General features: G+C 34.5%; 1 protein-coding gene across 1 annotated transcript in view; it reads right to left on the reverse strand.

The window, feature by feature from the left end:
• Positions 1–14,890, reverse strand: part of LOC148938960 (uncharacterized) — a 43,255-nt gene extending 28,365 nt beyond the window's left edge. Inside the window, exon 1 of the mRNA XM_089107379.1 lies at positions 14,813–14,890. Coding sequence (XP_088963505.1) covers positions 14,813–14,845 — 33 coding nt within the window. The 5' untranslated portion in view covers positions 14,846–14,890. The remainder of the gene's footprint in view (positions 1–14,812) is intronic.
• Positions 14,891–18,382: the final 3,492 nt, after the last annotated feature.

Genomic DNA, 18,382 nt, shown 5'->3' on the forward strand with positions numbered 1-18,382 from the left:
GTTCCACTTTTAATTCTGAGTTCTCTCGAAGAATTGAAGAAAAGTTCAAGTTCTCTTCTAAATTTTCTCAAATAAAAAAATTTACAGTTCAATTCTAAATTTTTCCATAGAAGTTATAAAAAATTTATGATTCGATTCTGAATTTTTCCCCAAGAAGAGAAAATTTCCTGCTTTAATTCTATACTTTCTCAAAGAAGTGAAGAAAAGTTCAAGTTCTCTTTTGAATGTTTTCCCAAAGAAACGAAAAGGTTTCACTTTAATCCTGAGTTTTCAAAACGAAGTGAAGAAAAGTTCAAGTTCTCTTCTGAATTTTCTCACAGAAAGAAAGAAGCTATAGTCCAATTCTAATTTTTTCCAGAGAAAATAAAAATCTCAGACTTTTTAATAAACATTCTAAGCGTTTTACATGCTAGCATATCCTAGGAATAATGGAAATATAACAAAGTAATGCATAAAATATTTTTTTTGAAATAACAACATGTAGAATATTAACATAAAAATATGTTATTAAACATTATTAATGTCATTGAACAACTTTGGACATTTTGAATCTGTCCCAACAAATAAATCATCATGTTTTCTCTTGATAATAGAGTTACCCTCTTCTCTTAGTTCATAACCAGTAGAATAATCATTACTCCATTTTGAGTCATACGCAATTTTTACTGGGGTGTCACCTACAGGTTCAATACACGTTTCATCTATTGTATTATTTGATTCATTGACTATATGGTCATTGGTAGTAATAATGTTCACTTGTGCTTTATTCACTATTAATTTATCTTCCTATTCCTTAGTGATATTTTCTACCATTGCCGTTTTTATTTTACCAGCGATTTCATTGTCTATTATCACATTATTTTTACAGAGGTAACAGTTCTGGCACGTAGACAAGATATGATTTATGATATTAGTGCAGCAGTATGCATGTCTTCTATTTACCTTTGCTTTCATTCAAATGCTAACACCGGAAAGATGACGAAACGATCCATCAACGGGTAACAAGTAACCAGAACCATTAGCTAGAAGTTGCCCCTCTTCATCAACTATTATTTTTATTTTGGCATTCTCTTTGAGTACTAACTTCTCTGGAAATGATACTTTCAAATATCCGCCATTTGCATGATGGAAATTCTTGGGTACTCCAAAGGAATTTAACTCCTAACTTTCATGACAACGTAGGCATACATTCCCAATAAGATCTCCACTACTACTTGTTTCATAGTTCAAATATATCTATTTGTCAGCATTCAAGGCAATGATGACTTTATCATGTGTACACTCTTTCCTCGAATAATTCATTTTCACTGATACAGGTGTTTATCCCTCCAATATATGAAAATTACTGATTTAATACATGCAATAAACTAGGTATTCTCAATAACCTACCATAGAGTATCAGTGGAAAAGCCGCTTCGTGTGTAAGAGCAAGCATAGAGTACGATTGGTATAGCCACAATCATGTCTCTTGTTGTTATAGATGGCAGGTCACCCTCCCAGACAAACAGTCATAGTGAGAGAGAAGATAACGAGCTCCACTTTAATTCTGAGTTTTCTCGAAAAAGTGAAAAAAGTTCCAAGCTCTCTTCTGAATTTTCTCAATAAAAAGAAGAAAAGTTACAGTTCAATTCTAATTTACACTAAAGAAAATAAATAAAAGGTTCCATTTCAGTTCTTAATTTTCTCAAAGACATAAACAAAATTTAAAGTTCTATTCTAAATTTTTCCATAGAAGATAGAAAAAGTCATACTTTGATTGTAAATATTCTCAATGAAGATAAAAAGTTCCACTTTAATTCTAAATTTTCTCCACGAAGTGAAGAAAAGATCAAGTTCTCTTCTGAATTTTACCAATGAAAAGAACTAAGTTACAGATCAATTCTAATTTTTTACAGAGAAAATAAAAAGGTTCCACTTCAGTTCTGATTTTTTATCAAAGAGATGAAAAATTTTAAGTTCTGTTCCAAATTTTTCATAGAAGATAAAAATAAGTTATACTCTGATTGTGAATATTCGCCAATGAAGATAAAGAGTTCCACATTAATTCTGAGTTTTCTCCAAGAAGTACAAAAATGTTCTCTTCTGAAGATAAAAAGTGTCACTTTAATCCTCAGTTTTCTCAATAAAATGAAGAAAAATTCAAGTTCTCTTCTGAATTTTCTCAAAGAAAAAATAAGTTACAGATCAATTCTAATTTTTTCCAGAGAAGAAAGGTTCCATTACAGCTCTTAATTTTCTCCAAGACATAAAAATTTAAAGTTCTATTCTAAATTGTTCCGTAGAAGATAGAAAAAGTCATGCTTCGATTGTGAATTTTCTTCTGAATTTTCTCAATGAAAAGAAATAAGTTACAGGTCAATTCTAATTTTTTACAAAGAAAATAAAAAGGTTCCACTTCAGTTATGATTTTTCTCAAAGAGATGAAGACATTTAAAGAGATATGCAAAAAGTTAGGTTAATTTAGGTTCACTTAGAGTGGTGCGCCTAGAATTTAAAGTTCTAGAATAGAACTTTAAATTTGTATGTCTTGGAGAAAATTAAGAACTGTAATGGAACCTTTTTTCTCTGAAAAAAATTAGAATTGATCTGTAACTTATTTTTTCTTTGAAAAAATTCGGAAGAGAATTTGAGGTTTTTTTCACTTCATTGATAAAACCAGAATTGAAGTGGAAATTTTTATCTTCAGAAGAGAAATTGAACATTTTTACACTTTTTTGAGGGAACTCAGAATTAATGTGGATTTCTGTATCTTGATTGGCGAATATTCACAATCAAAGTATAACTTTTTTCTATCTTCTATGAAAAATTTGGAACAGAACTTTAAATTTTTTCATTTCTTTGAGAAAAATCAGAACTGAAGTGGAACATTTTTATTTTCTCTGTAAAAATTAGAATTGATCTGTAATTTATTTATTTTCATTGATATAATTCAGAAGAGAACTTAAACTTTTCTTCACTTTGTTGAGAAAATTTAGAATTAAAGTGGAACTTTCTATCTTCATTGAGAATACTTACAATCAAAGTATAACTTTTTTCTATCTTATATGGAAAAATTTAGAACAGAACTTTAAATTTGTTATGTCTTTGAGAAAAATGAGAACTGAAATGGAACCTTTTTTTATTTTCTTTACTGTAAATTAGAATTGAACTGTAACTTTTTTTCTTTTCATTGAGAAAATTCAGAAGAGAACTTGGAACTTTTCTTATTAGCTACGCAATTGAACTGAAAATGTTTTTATTAGCTACTTATTAGCTACGCAATTTATTATTAGCTACGCAGTTTTCTTATTAGCTACGTAATTGAACTAAAAATGAAGATATTTATAGACAGTTACAATTAGCCTGTGCTAAGTTTTTTAAAGACGAGCTATTTTCTTGTGAAACAACACAAAATCAGAAAAAATGTTAAATGTTCCTTTATTACCTACGCAATTGGACTAAAAATGAAGAAATTATGCACAGTTTCAAGTAGCTATGACTAAGTTTGTTAAAGACGAGCTATTTTCTTGTGAAAGCACACAAAATCAGAAAAAATCTCAAATGTTCCTTTATTACCTATGCAATTGGACTAAAAATGAAGATATTATACATAGTTTCAATTAGGTATGGCTAAGTTTGTTAAAGACGAGCTTTTTTCTTGCGAAAATAAATTAAATTAAAAAAAACGACTACTTGTAACAAAAATAAATAAATTAAAACATATGCGAAGAATTATCTTAAATATTACTTACATGTATCTATTTTAAGGACGTTTCAGATATCTTAATAAAATAAATTAAAAAAAACGACTACTTGTAACAAAAATAAACAAATTAAAATATATGCGAAGAATTATCTTAATAATACTTACATGTATCTATTCTAAAGATGCTTCAATTACCATGAAAAAGCCCAACATGCTGCCTCAGACCTCTGAGCTGTATTCTCTAAAATATATATTTCCTCGCTAAAGATATCTCAATAATATTTGATTCACCTATACGAAACGTCCTTAACAACTCTCTGACACTATACCTAGTGGAGGAAAATAGAACCCTCATTTTTATTATTATTAAACAGTTTCAATCAAATAAACGAGAATATTAAAAAAAAGTAAAGTGTTTAGCCGAAATTTACACAAAGAGATATAAAAAAAAGTTGAAAAAAATACCATGTTAAAAAAAAGTGTAAAAAAGTGTAAAAAGTGTGGTAAAAAAGTTGGGTGGAGGGAGCCCTGGGGGGTTGGGGTAGGGGACCTTACAACACTGTTCAAATGGAACTTGTGTATTGTAACGACCACAGAGTTTCACCGCAAATCATCCTCTAAATGTCTCAAACTGTTTCACCCAAAAAAATCCCTAATATGTTGATTAATTTGTTTTCATCCAAATAATCCCCTAAAAGTAATTTCAGAATGTTCCTTTGTTTCGGAATTCCTGCGCTGTCACATTTGAAATTCCCAGGAAACCATTTCCCGCGTAAAATATATTCAATCTGTCTTGATCTCATTTGAATTTCCGAAAATATATCTAAGGTGTTCCGAGTTACACTAATAAGGTTTCGAAAGAATATTAATTTATCTCTGACACTAATGACCAGAGAAGCCATATTTAAAAATGGAATCCCCTTATGATACATTAGAATTCACCGTCGATTATGCAAATCAATTTCCCAGAAATCTAGTCCCCTTCGTGGATCAATAACTTAGAAACATCCCCTGACTGACCTTGAAAAAGACACGTAATCTTGTCCCGTTAGTGGATCAATAACTTTGTCATGCTCATATTCAGTGAAGATATTGCGTCACTCCCGTCTGTATTCAGTAGGCTTAGAAACATCCCCTGATTGACATTGAAAGAGGTATCATTGACCCGTTAGACTCGATTATAGATGGCAGCAGTTGTGTTCGTTCCGTATGTAATTACCCATTCCTGCTCTCAATTTCCAATTGAATGAGCCCCTTTTGAAGTTTTTATGACAAGTCTATTTATAAAACCTTGTATGCCCCCAGGGCATAACTTAGAACCTTTGCCCTGGCAATTCTGGGGGTTTGTCATCCTTAAATACATAATTTCCAGAACTTTCAACTAAGTTGAACAAATTGACTATCTCTAAACTTTGATTGAATGCGTTTGGGGAAATGGTGGTTGTGAGAGGGGGGTTAATTACTCTTTAGTCACTTTCGACTATTAAAAAGGGCAATTTCAATTTCCAATTAAATGAGCCCTTTTTGAAATTTCTACAGAAACTTTTTATATAAATCTTATATGCCCCTAGGGCAGAACTTACAACCCTCGCACTGAGGGCTCTAATGGGGTATCATCCTGAAAGACCTAATTTCCAGAACTTTCGACTACGTTGAACAAAATAGATAACTTAAAATGTTGATTGAATGTGTTTGGGGAAACGGTGTTCTTGATAGGGGGGTTAGTTGCCCTTCAATCACTTTCAACTTTTAAAAGGGCACTAGCTCTTTCAATTTCCAATTCAATGAGCCCTTTTTGAAGTTTCTACAACATCACTTTCTATAAAAATCTTATATGCCCCCAGGGCATAACTGACAACCCTTTTCCTGAGTGCTGTGGGTGGGGGGAGGTGTCATCCTTTAAGACCTAATTTCCAAAAATTTCAACTACGTTGAATAAAATGGCTATCTAAAAATTTTGATTGGATGTGTTTGGGGAAAAGGTGGTCGTGAGAGGGGGTTTATTTCTCTCAAATCACTTTTGAGACTACTAAGAAGGGCACTAGCCCTTTGAATTTCCAATCAAATGAGCCCCTTTTCAAGTTTCTACGACAAAGATTTCAATAAAAACTTGTATACCCCCAGGGCATAGCTTATAACCCTTGCCCTGAAAACTCTGGGGCGAGTGTTCTAATCAAAGGTATAATTTCCCGAACTTTAAACTGCGTGGAACAAAATGGCCATCTCAAAATTTTGATTGGATGTGTTTGGGGAAATGGTGGGCTTGGAAGGGGTGTTGGTTGCCTTCCAATTGCTTTCGATTATTAAATAGGGTACTAGCCATTTCAATTTCCAAACGAATGAGCCCTTTTTGAAGTTTCTACGACAACGCGTTCTATAAAAACCTTATATGCCCCCAGGGCATAAATTATACCCCTTGCCCTGAGGGCTGTGGGGGAGTGTCCTCCTCAAATACATAATTTCTATCTGGAAATCAACTAAGCTGAACAAAATGGCTATCTTAAAATTTTAATTATATGTGTTTGGGAAAAAGGTGGGCGTGAGAGGGGGGTTAGTTGCCCTCCAATGACCTTCGACCATTAAAAAGGGCACTAGCCCTTTGAAATTCCAAGCGAATGAGCCTTTTTTGAAGTTTCTACGACAACGCTTTCTATAAAAACCTTATATGCCCCTAGAGCATAACTTACAACCCTTGCCTGAGGGATGTGGGGGAGTGTCCTCCTCAAATACATAATTTCTATATGGAAGTCAACTAAGCTGAACAAAATGGCTATCTGAAAATTTTGATTGGATGTGTTTCGGGAAATGGTGGGCGTGGAAGGGGTGTTAGCTTATTTGTTAGAAAATTTGGATTGAAAGGCTGTTAGCCTTCCAATCACTGTCGACTATTAAAAAGGGCACTAGCCATTCCAATTTCCAATCGAGTGAGCCCTTTTTGAAGTTTCTACGACAACTCGTCCGATACGAAGTGCCCTGGTATGTAAAAAGAAGAAGAAGAAAAAAATACATAGTGCCAACATCGTTCTTTATAACTATTAAATAAAAAAACAAGGTTTTTTTTAACTGAAAGTAAGGAACGACCTTAAAACTTAAAACGAACAGAAATTATTCCATATATGAAAGGAGCTATCCCCTCCTCAACGCCTCGCTCTTTACGCTAAAGTTTTTTATTGTTAAAAAAAATAAAGTTGGGAGAAAGTCAAACTTTAGCGTAAAGAGCGAGGCGTTGAGGAGGGGACAGCTCATTTGATATACGGAATAATTTCTGTTCGCTTTAAGGTTTAACGTCGTTCCTTACTTTCAGTTAAAAAAACTTGTTTTTTTATTCAATTTTTGAATGTTTTTGAATTAGTGCAGGTTTTCATTTTGGCTCACCGTACATGAATAATTAAAACACAATTTGCATGTTAATTTAACTTTTATTTGGTTAAATGGCTTTCTCGAAACTTGTTTAATTTTATTTACGAACGCCTTTATTAGTAATAAATATACGAAACTTACGAATTAACTTACGTAAAGAACTTCTATATTCATATATTTTTAACACGTATATTAGGGGGTTCGCCCCCTAGTCAATACCTTGCTCTTTAAGCTAAAATTCAAATTTTGTTCCAATTCTTTAAAAATTACCCCTTAATCACAAAGGCCGTTAATTAGAATTAATAGCTCTTATGAAAGCACTAAAACATCTTTGGCTTAAAGAGCGAGGTATTGACTAGGGGTGAACCCAATCATATACGTAATATTTTCTATTCGTTATAAGTTTTGATGTTGCTCCTTCCTTTCCGTTGAAACACTTCATTTTTATATTGAATTTCTGATCTTTTTTTTAAATATTGCTGGGAAATCTGGCGCCCCCTTCATAGGAATGTTCATTCCCCCATGGAAATTTCCTTCATGGAAGATCCTCCCATACAATTCACGAACCACCCATCCCCCCCACTACCAGAAAAAATCCCCCTAGAAACGTCTGGATACTTCCCAATAATCAATACTGTATACGAGTATTGTTAATACTCGTATTAACATTGTGTAAAGTTCATTACTTTCAGCTCTCCCCGCGGGTACTTCGGGGGATTAAGTCATCCTAAAAGACATAGCTATCATATTTTCGACCATGCTGAACAAAATGGATATCTCAAAATTTTGACCGGGTGACTTTGGGAAAAAATGAGCGTGGGATGGGGCCTAGTTGCCCTCCATTGTTTTTGGTCACTTAAAAAGGGCACTAGAACTTTTAATTTCCGTTCCAATAGAGCCCTCCCACGATATTCTAGGACCACTGGGTCGGTACGATCACCCCTGGGGAAAAAAAGAAAAAAAAACAAATTAACACGCATCCGTGATCTTTCTTCTAGCAAAAAAAAATGGAAAATTCCACATTTTTGTAAATAGGAGCTTAAAACCTCTACAGTAGGGTTCTCTGATACGCTGAATATGATGGTGTGATTTTCATTAAGGTTCTATCACTTTTAGGGGGTGTTTCCCCCCTTTTTGGAAAATCAGCCAAATTTTCTCAGGCGCGTAACTTTTGATGGGTAGGACTAAACTTGATGAAACTTATATATTTGAAATCAGCATTAAAATCTAATTCTTTTGATGTATCTATTGGTATCGAAATCCCGTTTTCCAGAGTTTTGGTTACCATTGAGCTGGGTCGCTCCTTACTTACAGTTCGTTACCACGAACTCTTTGATAACACCGGCCATTTAACAGCGAGATTTAGCTGTTTGGCTAGCAATGACAAGCTAAGATAGAACAATTTTACTAAATGTTGCTTATGTTTTATTTTTAGGGAATCCTGGGGAAGATAGTGAAATTACTCTCTGCTTGATGACACCATACCCGGGGTTTGAAATTAGCCTGGAATTGCATGGAGATTATGCATTTGCGTCTCCAAATAATCAAACAAGAAGAAGAAATTTTTATTTCCTCTTCTTATTTGAATTAGTATGCAGACGCTTTTTCATAATATCATCACTGGAATCAAATTCCGAGCCCTGTAATGTATTACTGTAGCTAAGTTAGAACTATTTGGCCCTGTTCATGGTTGCAGCGGTAGCTGCAACGTAGTAAATATTTAACCAGAGCCCTTAGGCCTAGTCACCAAAAGTTAAAAAACACGTTTTGAAAAAAAAACTGCCTAGTGAAAAAAATGTCGTCTCACACTGATTCAGGAATGGTAACTATTATTTTGGTTCATCTTAAAAGCAAAAGTTTATTGCAAAAATAAATTTATAGTAATTTCAAAATAGCCTGAAATGCCTTGAATGGAGTTCGACATGAATTGGATCGATATGAAAAGTACACCATTTGAATCAGCATGGTTAAAAACCTTGAATTGGAAAATTACAGTCTCCCACCTTGAACAGCAAGGAAAATCACTTTCTTGCATCGTTTTTTTTTTTTTTTCTGTAGCCAATTACTAGAACATAATAAATATCTGTTTAATGACTCATTTAAAAGCTATTTATCACATCTCCATGCTTATTGTTAGTTCCACCATCTGCAAGTGCCACATGGCACTAAAACGGCACTGTTTACGCCATTTTAAAAGGGATGGGGTTAGCAAGCTACCAGAACATCTTAGATGGATGTTTAATGGCTCATATATCAACGTTCTTCCTATAAATTTCAGCATCTGCAAGTGGCACTAAAACTGCAAATGATACTAATTCCAAATGGCACTAAAAACGGCACTTTTGGTGCTAGGTCTCAAGTGGAAAAGCTTGGGCTAAAGGGCTACCAGAAGGTCTTAGAGAGATGTATAATGGCTCATTTGAAGTCTATTGCTCATATCTCCGTGCTTCTTATCAAAATCGGCCCTTTGGGTGCCACTTCTTAAGTGGAAAATCTTGGAAGAACAAAATAGTACCATTGTAATAATTATAGTCCAAAACCCTTAAATGAAGGTTTACAGGAGCCGTCTCGCATACTCCCGCTCCAAGCCCCCTCAGTAAGTTCCCCTACTTACCAGCAGGCTACTGTAACATTAGCAGGATTAGCAGGTAACCAGAACATCAAAGAGAGGTGGTTAATAGTTCCTTCAAGCGGAAATCAAAATTGCTTGTGCCCTTTTTAAGTAAACAAAAAGACTGGAGGGCAGCTAGCTCCCTCCCTCTGCACTCCTCCCCCAAAGCCGTTCAACCAAAACTTTGAGATATCCACTTTGTTCAACATAGTTTAAAGGTCCAATAAATATGCTTTTGGTGATGATATGACCCTCTATAGTCCCTATGGAAAGGGCTGTACGCAGCATCGGACGTATCGGTATCGCACTTATCGGCATCGACCGTATTGATATCGCGCTTATCGGTATCAGGCGTATCGGTACCGTGTTTTTGCTTTTAATCATGGTTTTATACCTTCTATATGATTTTTTTTTATTAAAATCGGGCAAGGATTAGTTTAAAAAGACAAAATTTTTCTGAGGGAAGAAAAGAGCAAAGTTGAAACTTAAAACGAACAAAAATTACTAGATATTGTCCTATTTTTGTGGTATTATAGAAAACTAGCCCTTTACTGAAAACGCAAATGCAAAGAATAAAACAAGAATATTGATTTAAGAGTCAAAATGGAGTACATAGCCTCACAACAACAAAATAGGCTGTAGCACTTTTCATAGTCTTACACGAGCTGTAATATCAGTATCTTTCAGTAAACAATTAAAACTATCTTAAAAACTTAGGCATAAAAATAAATATTACCTTAATAAGTGCAAAATCATTAAACAGCATACAAAAATAATGGATTGATTTATCAGGTAAAACCTTGGTCTCACCTAGCATTACTCGAAATAAAGAACAAATAAACCATAACATGAACACTGGAAATCTGGTTATTTCTCTCTATACAACGGAGAATTTTAAGTTTATTTTTTTTTTTTTTTTTACAAGCTTCACGGCTCCCTCACAGATGATGATTTGCCGCTAGTCCTGGTAGCTACCTCATTTTTTAACACTGAGGTACTTGTTATACCCTCTGTTGAACGCGTCAAGGGAAGGATTTTCCGGGATTACCTCTGCCGGCAATCTATTCCGTGTGGCAACCTATCACCGGGCCAAACTCGTTTTCAGATATTCTTGGCGGGGAGTACCCTGCTCAAGGTGGTCCTGACGAGCTGCACTTCGGCGAGTTGATCGCAAGGGCTTTGCTTTATCAGGAACGAACAGAAAATACAATAATTATCCGAGTCAAACTCAATACGAGGAGAAATTAACATAAGTTGAGCGCAAAACCCCTATGCCTTCCCGAGGCCAGAACAAAATTTGCACTTTACTGAAAAGATACAAATGAAAGTGCAATGTCAGTTTAATATACATATACTGATATTTAGTAATCAAAATCTTAATATTATTTGATTTATTAAAGTTATAAAAGTAAAAACATTTATATCTTTTCAGTAAAGTGCAAATTTTCTGGCCTTGGGAAGGCATAGGGGTTTTGCGCCCAACTTATGTTAATTTCTGCTCGCTTTGAGTTTGAATCGTTTAATTATTGTAATTTCTGTTCGTTTTGGGTTTCATTTTATCAATGATGATTTGTGGTAGTTTCACTCTTGGTAGATTATTTGATTTTATTTTTGTTCATATTTTGTTTAATGGAGTTCTTTACTTTTCTTTGAAAAACTTATTTTGTGGAAAAAGTTTTTTTTAGTTAATTTCTGTTCGTTTTATATTGACATAGTCTTTTCAGGGAAAAAGAAAATAATACTTTAAATCTTACAACTTTTTTTTTACTAAATTGATGTTTCTAAGAATGTTGGGATCTTTTTAGTATTTTAATAGCAATTAAATAAAATTTTGTCATTATTAGAATTTTTTATGACAAAGTTCCCAATCCTTTATAGAGTGAACAACAATTTCTGCTATGAATTTAATATGATGCGACGATGTCATAAAGATAATATTTTTTTAAAGATTTTTAAATATGCAGTTTTTAATAAAACATTGCATCACATTCATACTTTAACCTAATCACTATTGACTCTTCAAATAGGAATAAGGGCTTTCGATTTCCAATCGAATGAGCCCACTCCCAAGTTTTGATGACCATCCCTCCATTACAAGAGGCCGGTGGGGAAAAAATACCATATGGAGGCCCAATAAGTTTTTAGTTGGTGTTACCTACATGGGCATTTTGATTGAATTTCTCTTGGCTCAAGAAATGACAGCTGTAAGTTCCAAACTGATTTTGGAACCAAAAGTTTGTTGGTCCTTTTCTGGACCCCCTTCCTTATAACAAAAAATATAATCGTTTTACCCAGATAACGATCCCTACAAATTTCAGGAATCGGCTCTCACTCAGACCATCTGTGTTGGCTTTTTCTCCAACTAACCAGGGTTTGATGGCAACTTGATTTTAATTAGAGTCCGTTGATTTTTGAATTAAAATCAAGTTGCCATCAAGCCATGGCACAAGTATCATCAAACAGTCCCCCGTTTTGAAACAGTTCGTGGTAATGAACTGTAAGTAAAGAGGGAGTGCTTTTTTCCCAGGGGTGATCGTATTGATCCAGGGGTCCTAGAATATCGGGAGAGGGCTCATTTTAACGAATATTAAAAGCTCTAGTGCCCTCTTTAACCGACCAAAGAGATTGGATGGCAAATAGGCTCCCTCCCATGCTCCTTTTTTCTCAAAATTGTCCCATCAAAATTTTTAGACAGCCATTCTGGAAAGTTCGAATAACTATGCCTTTGGAGAAATAATGACCCCCCACAGCCCCTGGGGAAAGGTCTTTAAGTTACATAATTTGCCCATTGTTCATGTATAGTATTTGTTATTGGGAATTATGCATATACTTTTCGGGGAGGGGGGGAATTTCCTGCTGGTTGGGTTTTCCAAGGGGAATAATTTTCCAAGAGGAGGGAAGTTTCCAGGGGGTGAATTTTTCAGGAGAAATTTTACGCTAGGAGAAATTGCCAGAATTCCTATACGAAATTCTTCTTAGGTCTTGCTTTCTCTTCGCCGACTCCATTTTACGCGTGGATAAATCAAGAGTAATTGGCCAGGAGATTTCCTGGCATTATTTAAAAAACAATCAAAAATCAAAAATAAAAAAATGTTTTTCAACTGAAAGTAAGGAGCAACATTAAAACTTAAAACGAACAGAAATTATTACGTATATAATGGGGATGCTCCTCCTCAATATTTAATTCTTTACGCTAAAGTTTAAGTTATGTTCCAGTTTTTTAAGAACGACTCTCGAAACACTATGTTCGTTTAATTAGAACAATGGGAAGTTTTTCTTTTAAGTACTAAAAAACTTTAGAGTAAAGAGCTAGGTGCTGAGGAGGGGCAACCCCACTCATATACGTAATAATTTCTGCTCGTTTTAAATTTTAATGTTGCTTCTTACTTTCAGTTGAAAAAACGTTTTTTTTTATTTAATCTGTTATAAAACCTATATATGAACATTGGACAATTTGCATCATTTACAGCCCTTTTCCCAGGGGCTGTGGGGGCCTTGTCGTCAATGGAGGCAAACTTTTTGGATCTTTTTAATTTTTTTTTAACAAAATGGATATTTAAAAATTTTGATCAGATGTCTTGGGGGATTACAGTAGGCCAGGTAGGAAAAAGGGTGCAGGGGAGGAGGGCTGTCCCCCAATCACATTTGACACTTAAAAGGTCCTAGAGCTTTCAATTTTCAATTAAATTAGCCTCCTCCGAAGTTTCAATTACTTCTTCTTCCATACAAAATGACTGGGTAAAAAAAAATGATAATAATACATTTATGACATTTTGCTATTTACTTAGCGAGCGCCATTTCGATTACTTTTATGCTACAGATGAAACAAAACATACTTTACCAGTTCAAATTCATCATACCTCTTAACTTCGTTTAATTTTTTTTTATTATTATCATCAAAAACCCTTCTTGTAAACGAATACCCTTTATGCAATTTAAGAATCTGAAAATTAGAATTTGTGTTAAATTCAAAGCTGGTTAAAAATAGTTTCCACGGTATAAAATTCAGTGTTTTCAAATGGTTCTATATGCAAACTATGTGTTATAGAATGTTTTTTTTTACAGAAAATTACCCTTTTTATTATAAAAATTTATAAAAGTTCTATTTTGTCTTAGTTACACTGGCGGATCCAGGAGGAGCTTGGGGACCCCGTGCCCCCCAAAGCTTTTTCTGGTGCCCTCATTTCTTTTTTCTGTTTTTTAATTTTTTGAAAACGAATTTGTCAATTTGGTCAATTATTGGCGCCCTTGTCACATAGGCCCCCCAAGATTTTGCTTGCTGGCACCCCTGTCACATAGCCTCTCCCCCCCCCCCCCCCTTCAAGATTTTGCTCTAGATCCCCCTGTTTAGTTTTACTCTAAAATGAATATTTAAAAAGGGAAGTTGCAGCAGATAAAAAAGGGGAGTGTGCAGCAGATGTGCAGCTTGTCTATCAAAAGTAAGTCCTTCACTTGCATGACATTAATAAACTTATTCTGGTAAGAAATTAAGAAAAACTATGCTAAATCCCAATTAATTGTTTTCTATACAGCTAAGGCTGGAGGTTCCTGGTTGACTGGCCTTGGGTAATTCTAAAATATTCAATTAAGTAGTATAGTTAATTGATCCTAGCCTGGAGCGTCAAACTACGCTTTGGTCTTTAGAAGGTTTAGGGGGAAGAAGATTTTTGTTAAAAGGTGTCACTTCCCTTGACTTTTTTAATCCATTTCAGTTTATATTTGTTTTTTGATTATTTATCCATCTTATCTTTATATTGGTTGTGATTATTAGCTTTATTTTCTGTTCGCTTTGCGTTTCCTCTATCCATTAGTTTTAATTTATGTTGGTTTTAAGCTCAAATTTTGTGAATTTATTTCTGCTCGCTTAGATTTTAATTGGCTCGTTACTTTTTTTAATTTTTTTTTTTGAAGACGTTTTTAAGCTAATAAAGTAACCGAATGGATTATTCAGGGTACTAATTATTATGTCAGTCACTTTAGCTACCTTGAAACTTTTTGTGCCGTTCAAATTTTTCACCATTTCTGTTGTGCACTGATGGGTCAATACTTTCAAACTAATTTGTTTAGCAGAAAACTAATTAGCAGGTTTTGGCTCTGGGTAACGAAAATATGAACTGGTATAGACTACCTAGTGAGAGCAGAGATGAAATACTTACAAGAACCATTATCGTGACAGAAAGTAAAGACATATTCAGAGCAATTTGATACACATTCAAACAGACAACTGAAAATTTCGGAAGGTGCTACTGCAATGGTTTTTCACTTTTAATTACCGAATCTAATCACGATTTGGATTTTGCGAATGAATTTTTGAGTAATGTACACCAAAAGCATTCCTAATTAGAAACAAAAGACTGCGCTGAGGATATACCTTAAGTAGTATGCAGAAATTACACGAAAAATGTCAAAATGAAAGTGGCATCAGAGCCATTCAAAGGTGGGAGGGGGACAACCGAGTCAGCTGCCCCGAGCAAAACAGCTGGTATGGGGGGGGGAGGGAGGGGTGCTGCGAATGGGGGTGCCCAATTTGATAAAAATTTTACTTCGGTTCGGCTTTTTTGTTTATATTTGAATCGGGAGGGGGCTCTTTAATTATTTCTTTCCCAGGCACTGTCAACCCTAGGAACGGCTCTGAGTGGCATATATCTTTATCCGTCAGGGCCAAATATGTCTCAGACACAACTTCATGCAGGTCGATGAGCTAGAACAGTGAGGGGGGATGCGAAGGCGATGATACCCATTACTCTTATACCTTAAAGTGCTCTTGCATAGTTGAATTTTCTTCTATTTGTATTTTTGAGCAACTAAGAAACTAGTAAAACCTTTATCAGGCTCTCAAGGGTCTCGGTAATGAGCTCGTTGTTGCTTCTTGAACGAACGTCGATTAACATGAATGAAAAAAATATTTATAAATGTTTGTTTATGCCTTTCATTCTGGGTTCCTTTAGTTATTGTTGCTAGAAATTTCGAAAAGGAAAATCGTATTTGTTCCAATAGGTCGGTGCTGACACTCTAGAAGGCTGACTTGAGGAGCTGTTGACACTTCAGGGCGCTGACAATGTGACACTGATAGCGATTGAAGGTCTGGGAGTTTGTGAACAGTTTGTTCTTCAGTAGCTCAAAGTACAAATGGCAATCGAAAATGTCGCGCTATCTCGCGAGTGGTTGTGCTTACTAGATAGCAGAATGGACTTTTTTTTTTAATATGTCAGCCCTGATAAGGCTAATTTAGTCTGGGTCAAATGAATTTCCCTCCCTGTGTCCTTTTATCTCTGCAACTGAAGCGTCGATTTGATACCCAGCAATACAGCAATCGTTTATCCGATTATCAAATCGTATATAATATTTGCTCACTATCCTCGCGATATGGAGTCGCAAGTCCAGTGTCCGCGGTACAGAAAAGAAATGAGAGATATCCGAGGCAGATTATTGGTGAAAGCACCTCTGAAATTGTCCGTCGTTGATAATATGTTTGTTTTTACATATAATTGCCCTTATTTGTAATTTTTTTCTTCTTCTTGTCTGTTCTTCTTTATTTTGGTTCTGTTTGTATTAAATAAAAAAAAGTTTTTTAAACTGAAAGTAAGGAGCGACATTAGAACTTAAAATGAACAGAAATTATTCCGTATATGAAAGGGGCTGTCCCCTCCTCAACGCCTCGCTCTTTGCGCTAAAGTTCTTTATTGTTTTAAAAAATAAAGTTGTGAGACAGAGTCAAACTTTAGCGTAAAGAGCGAGGCATTGAGGAGGGGACAGCCCCTTTCATATACGGAATAATTTCTGTTCGTTTTAAGTTTTAATGTCGCTCCTTACTTTCAGTTTAAAAAAAAATTTTATTTTAATTTCTGATCGTTTTTTAGTTAATGCAGCTTTTATTTTGGCTCACCGTCATTGAATAAGTAAACAAAATTTGCATACAAATTTTACTTTTCTTTTGCTAAATGGCTGTATCTAACATAATTTGGTTCTGACGTAATTTACAAATTAACTTACGTAACGAACTTCTATATTCGTATATTTTTCTTCTGGCAAAAAATACAAAGTTGCAGATTTTTGCAGATATGAGCTTGAAACCTATGTAATAGGGTTTTTTGATACGCTGAGTCTGACGGTGTGATTTTCATTAAAATTCTTTCACGTGTAGGGGATGTTTCCCCCTCTTTAAAAAATCAGGTAAATTTTCTCAGGCTCGTAGCCTTTGATGCGTAATACTAAACTTAATAAAACTTATATATTAAAAATCAGCATTATAAGCCTATTCTTTTGATACATTTATTGAAATCAAAATTCCGTTTTTAAAAGTTTCGATTACTATTGAGCTGTATCGCTTGTTTTTTTTTGTTTTTTTTTTATTACGTATATGTTATTACGTATATGAGGGGGTTCTCCCCTTATTCAATACCACGCTATTTACGTTAAAAGTTAAAAAAAATTTAATTGACAAACCCCTGAATCACAAAGGCCGTTTAATTAGAATAGATAGCTCTTTTGAAAGCACTAAAAAAAAACTGTAGCGTAAAGAGCGAGGTATTGACTTGAAGGAGACCCCCCTCATATACGTAATAATTTACGTTCGTTTTAAGTTCTAATGTTGCTTCTTACTTTCAGTTGAAAAAACTTAATCTTTTTATATTTAATTTCTGATCGTATTTTAAATAATGGTTGGAAATCCGGCACCCCCTTCATAGAAATGTCCTTTACACCAAAGAAACATCCTCCACGGAAAGATTCTCCCAAGTAACCCCCTCCTCCAGCCCCCCCCCCCCCCAGAAAAAAATCCTTCCTGAAAATGTCTGTATACTTCCCAATAACCAATACAATATGTAGGCTAAGCAATGGGCAAAGTTCATAACTTGCAGCCCATCCCCTGGGAACTTTGGGGGATTAAGTCATCCTAAAAGACATATTTATTAAATTTTCGACTATGCTGAACAAAATGGCTATCTCAAAATTTTAATTCGGTGACTTTGAGGAAAAAAAATTAGCGTGGGAGGGGGCCTACTTGCCCTCCATTTTTTTTGTCACTTAAAAAGGGCACTAGAACTTTTAATTTTAATTTCAATGAGCCCTCCTAAGATATTCTAGGACCACTGGGTCAATACGATTGCCCTTGAGGAAAAGAAAAAAAAAGAAAAAAAAACCAATAAACACGTATCCGTGATCTTTCTTCTGGCCAAAAAATGGAAAATTCTACATTTTTGTAGATAGGAGCTTGAAACCTCTACAATAGGGTTCTCTGATACGCTGAATATGATGGTGTGATTTCCATTAAGGTTCTATAACTTATAGGGGGTCTTTCCCCCTTTTTTCAAAATCAGCCAAATTTTCTCAGGCGCTTAACTTTTGATGGGTAACATTAAACTTGATTAAACTTATATTTTTGAAACCAAAATTAAAATCTGATTCTTTTGATGTATCTATTGGTATCAAAATTCCGTTTTTTAGAGTTTCGGTTACCATTGAGCCGGCTCGCTCCTTACTTACAGTTCGTTACCACAAACTGTTTGATTTGTCAGAATTGATTTGTTTCATTTTCTTTCTTTATCCTCCATCAGTGTTTATTTTACATTTATGATGGGCCATAAATTTATACACACATACATACATACATACATAGCAATCGTTTGGAACTATCATATCATATGCCATCAGTCGTTTGGAACTATCTTTATCCTTCCATCATTGTGTTACATAGTTTTGATATTTGAAGCTTTTACTTTCTGTAT

The sequence above is a fragment of the Artemia sp. Qi Xiang Cuo genome, unplaced genomic scaffold (genome assembly GCF_049724085.1).
Source record: "Artemia sp. Qi Xiang Cuo unplaced genomic scaffold, ASM4972408v1 HiC_scaffold_23, whole genome shotgun sequence".
NCBI classification, from domain to species: Eukaryota; Metazoa; Arthropoda; class Branchiopoda; order Anostraca; family Artemiidae; genus Artemia; species Artemia sp. Qi Xiang Cuo.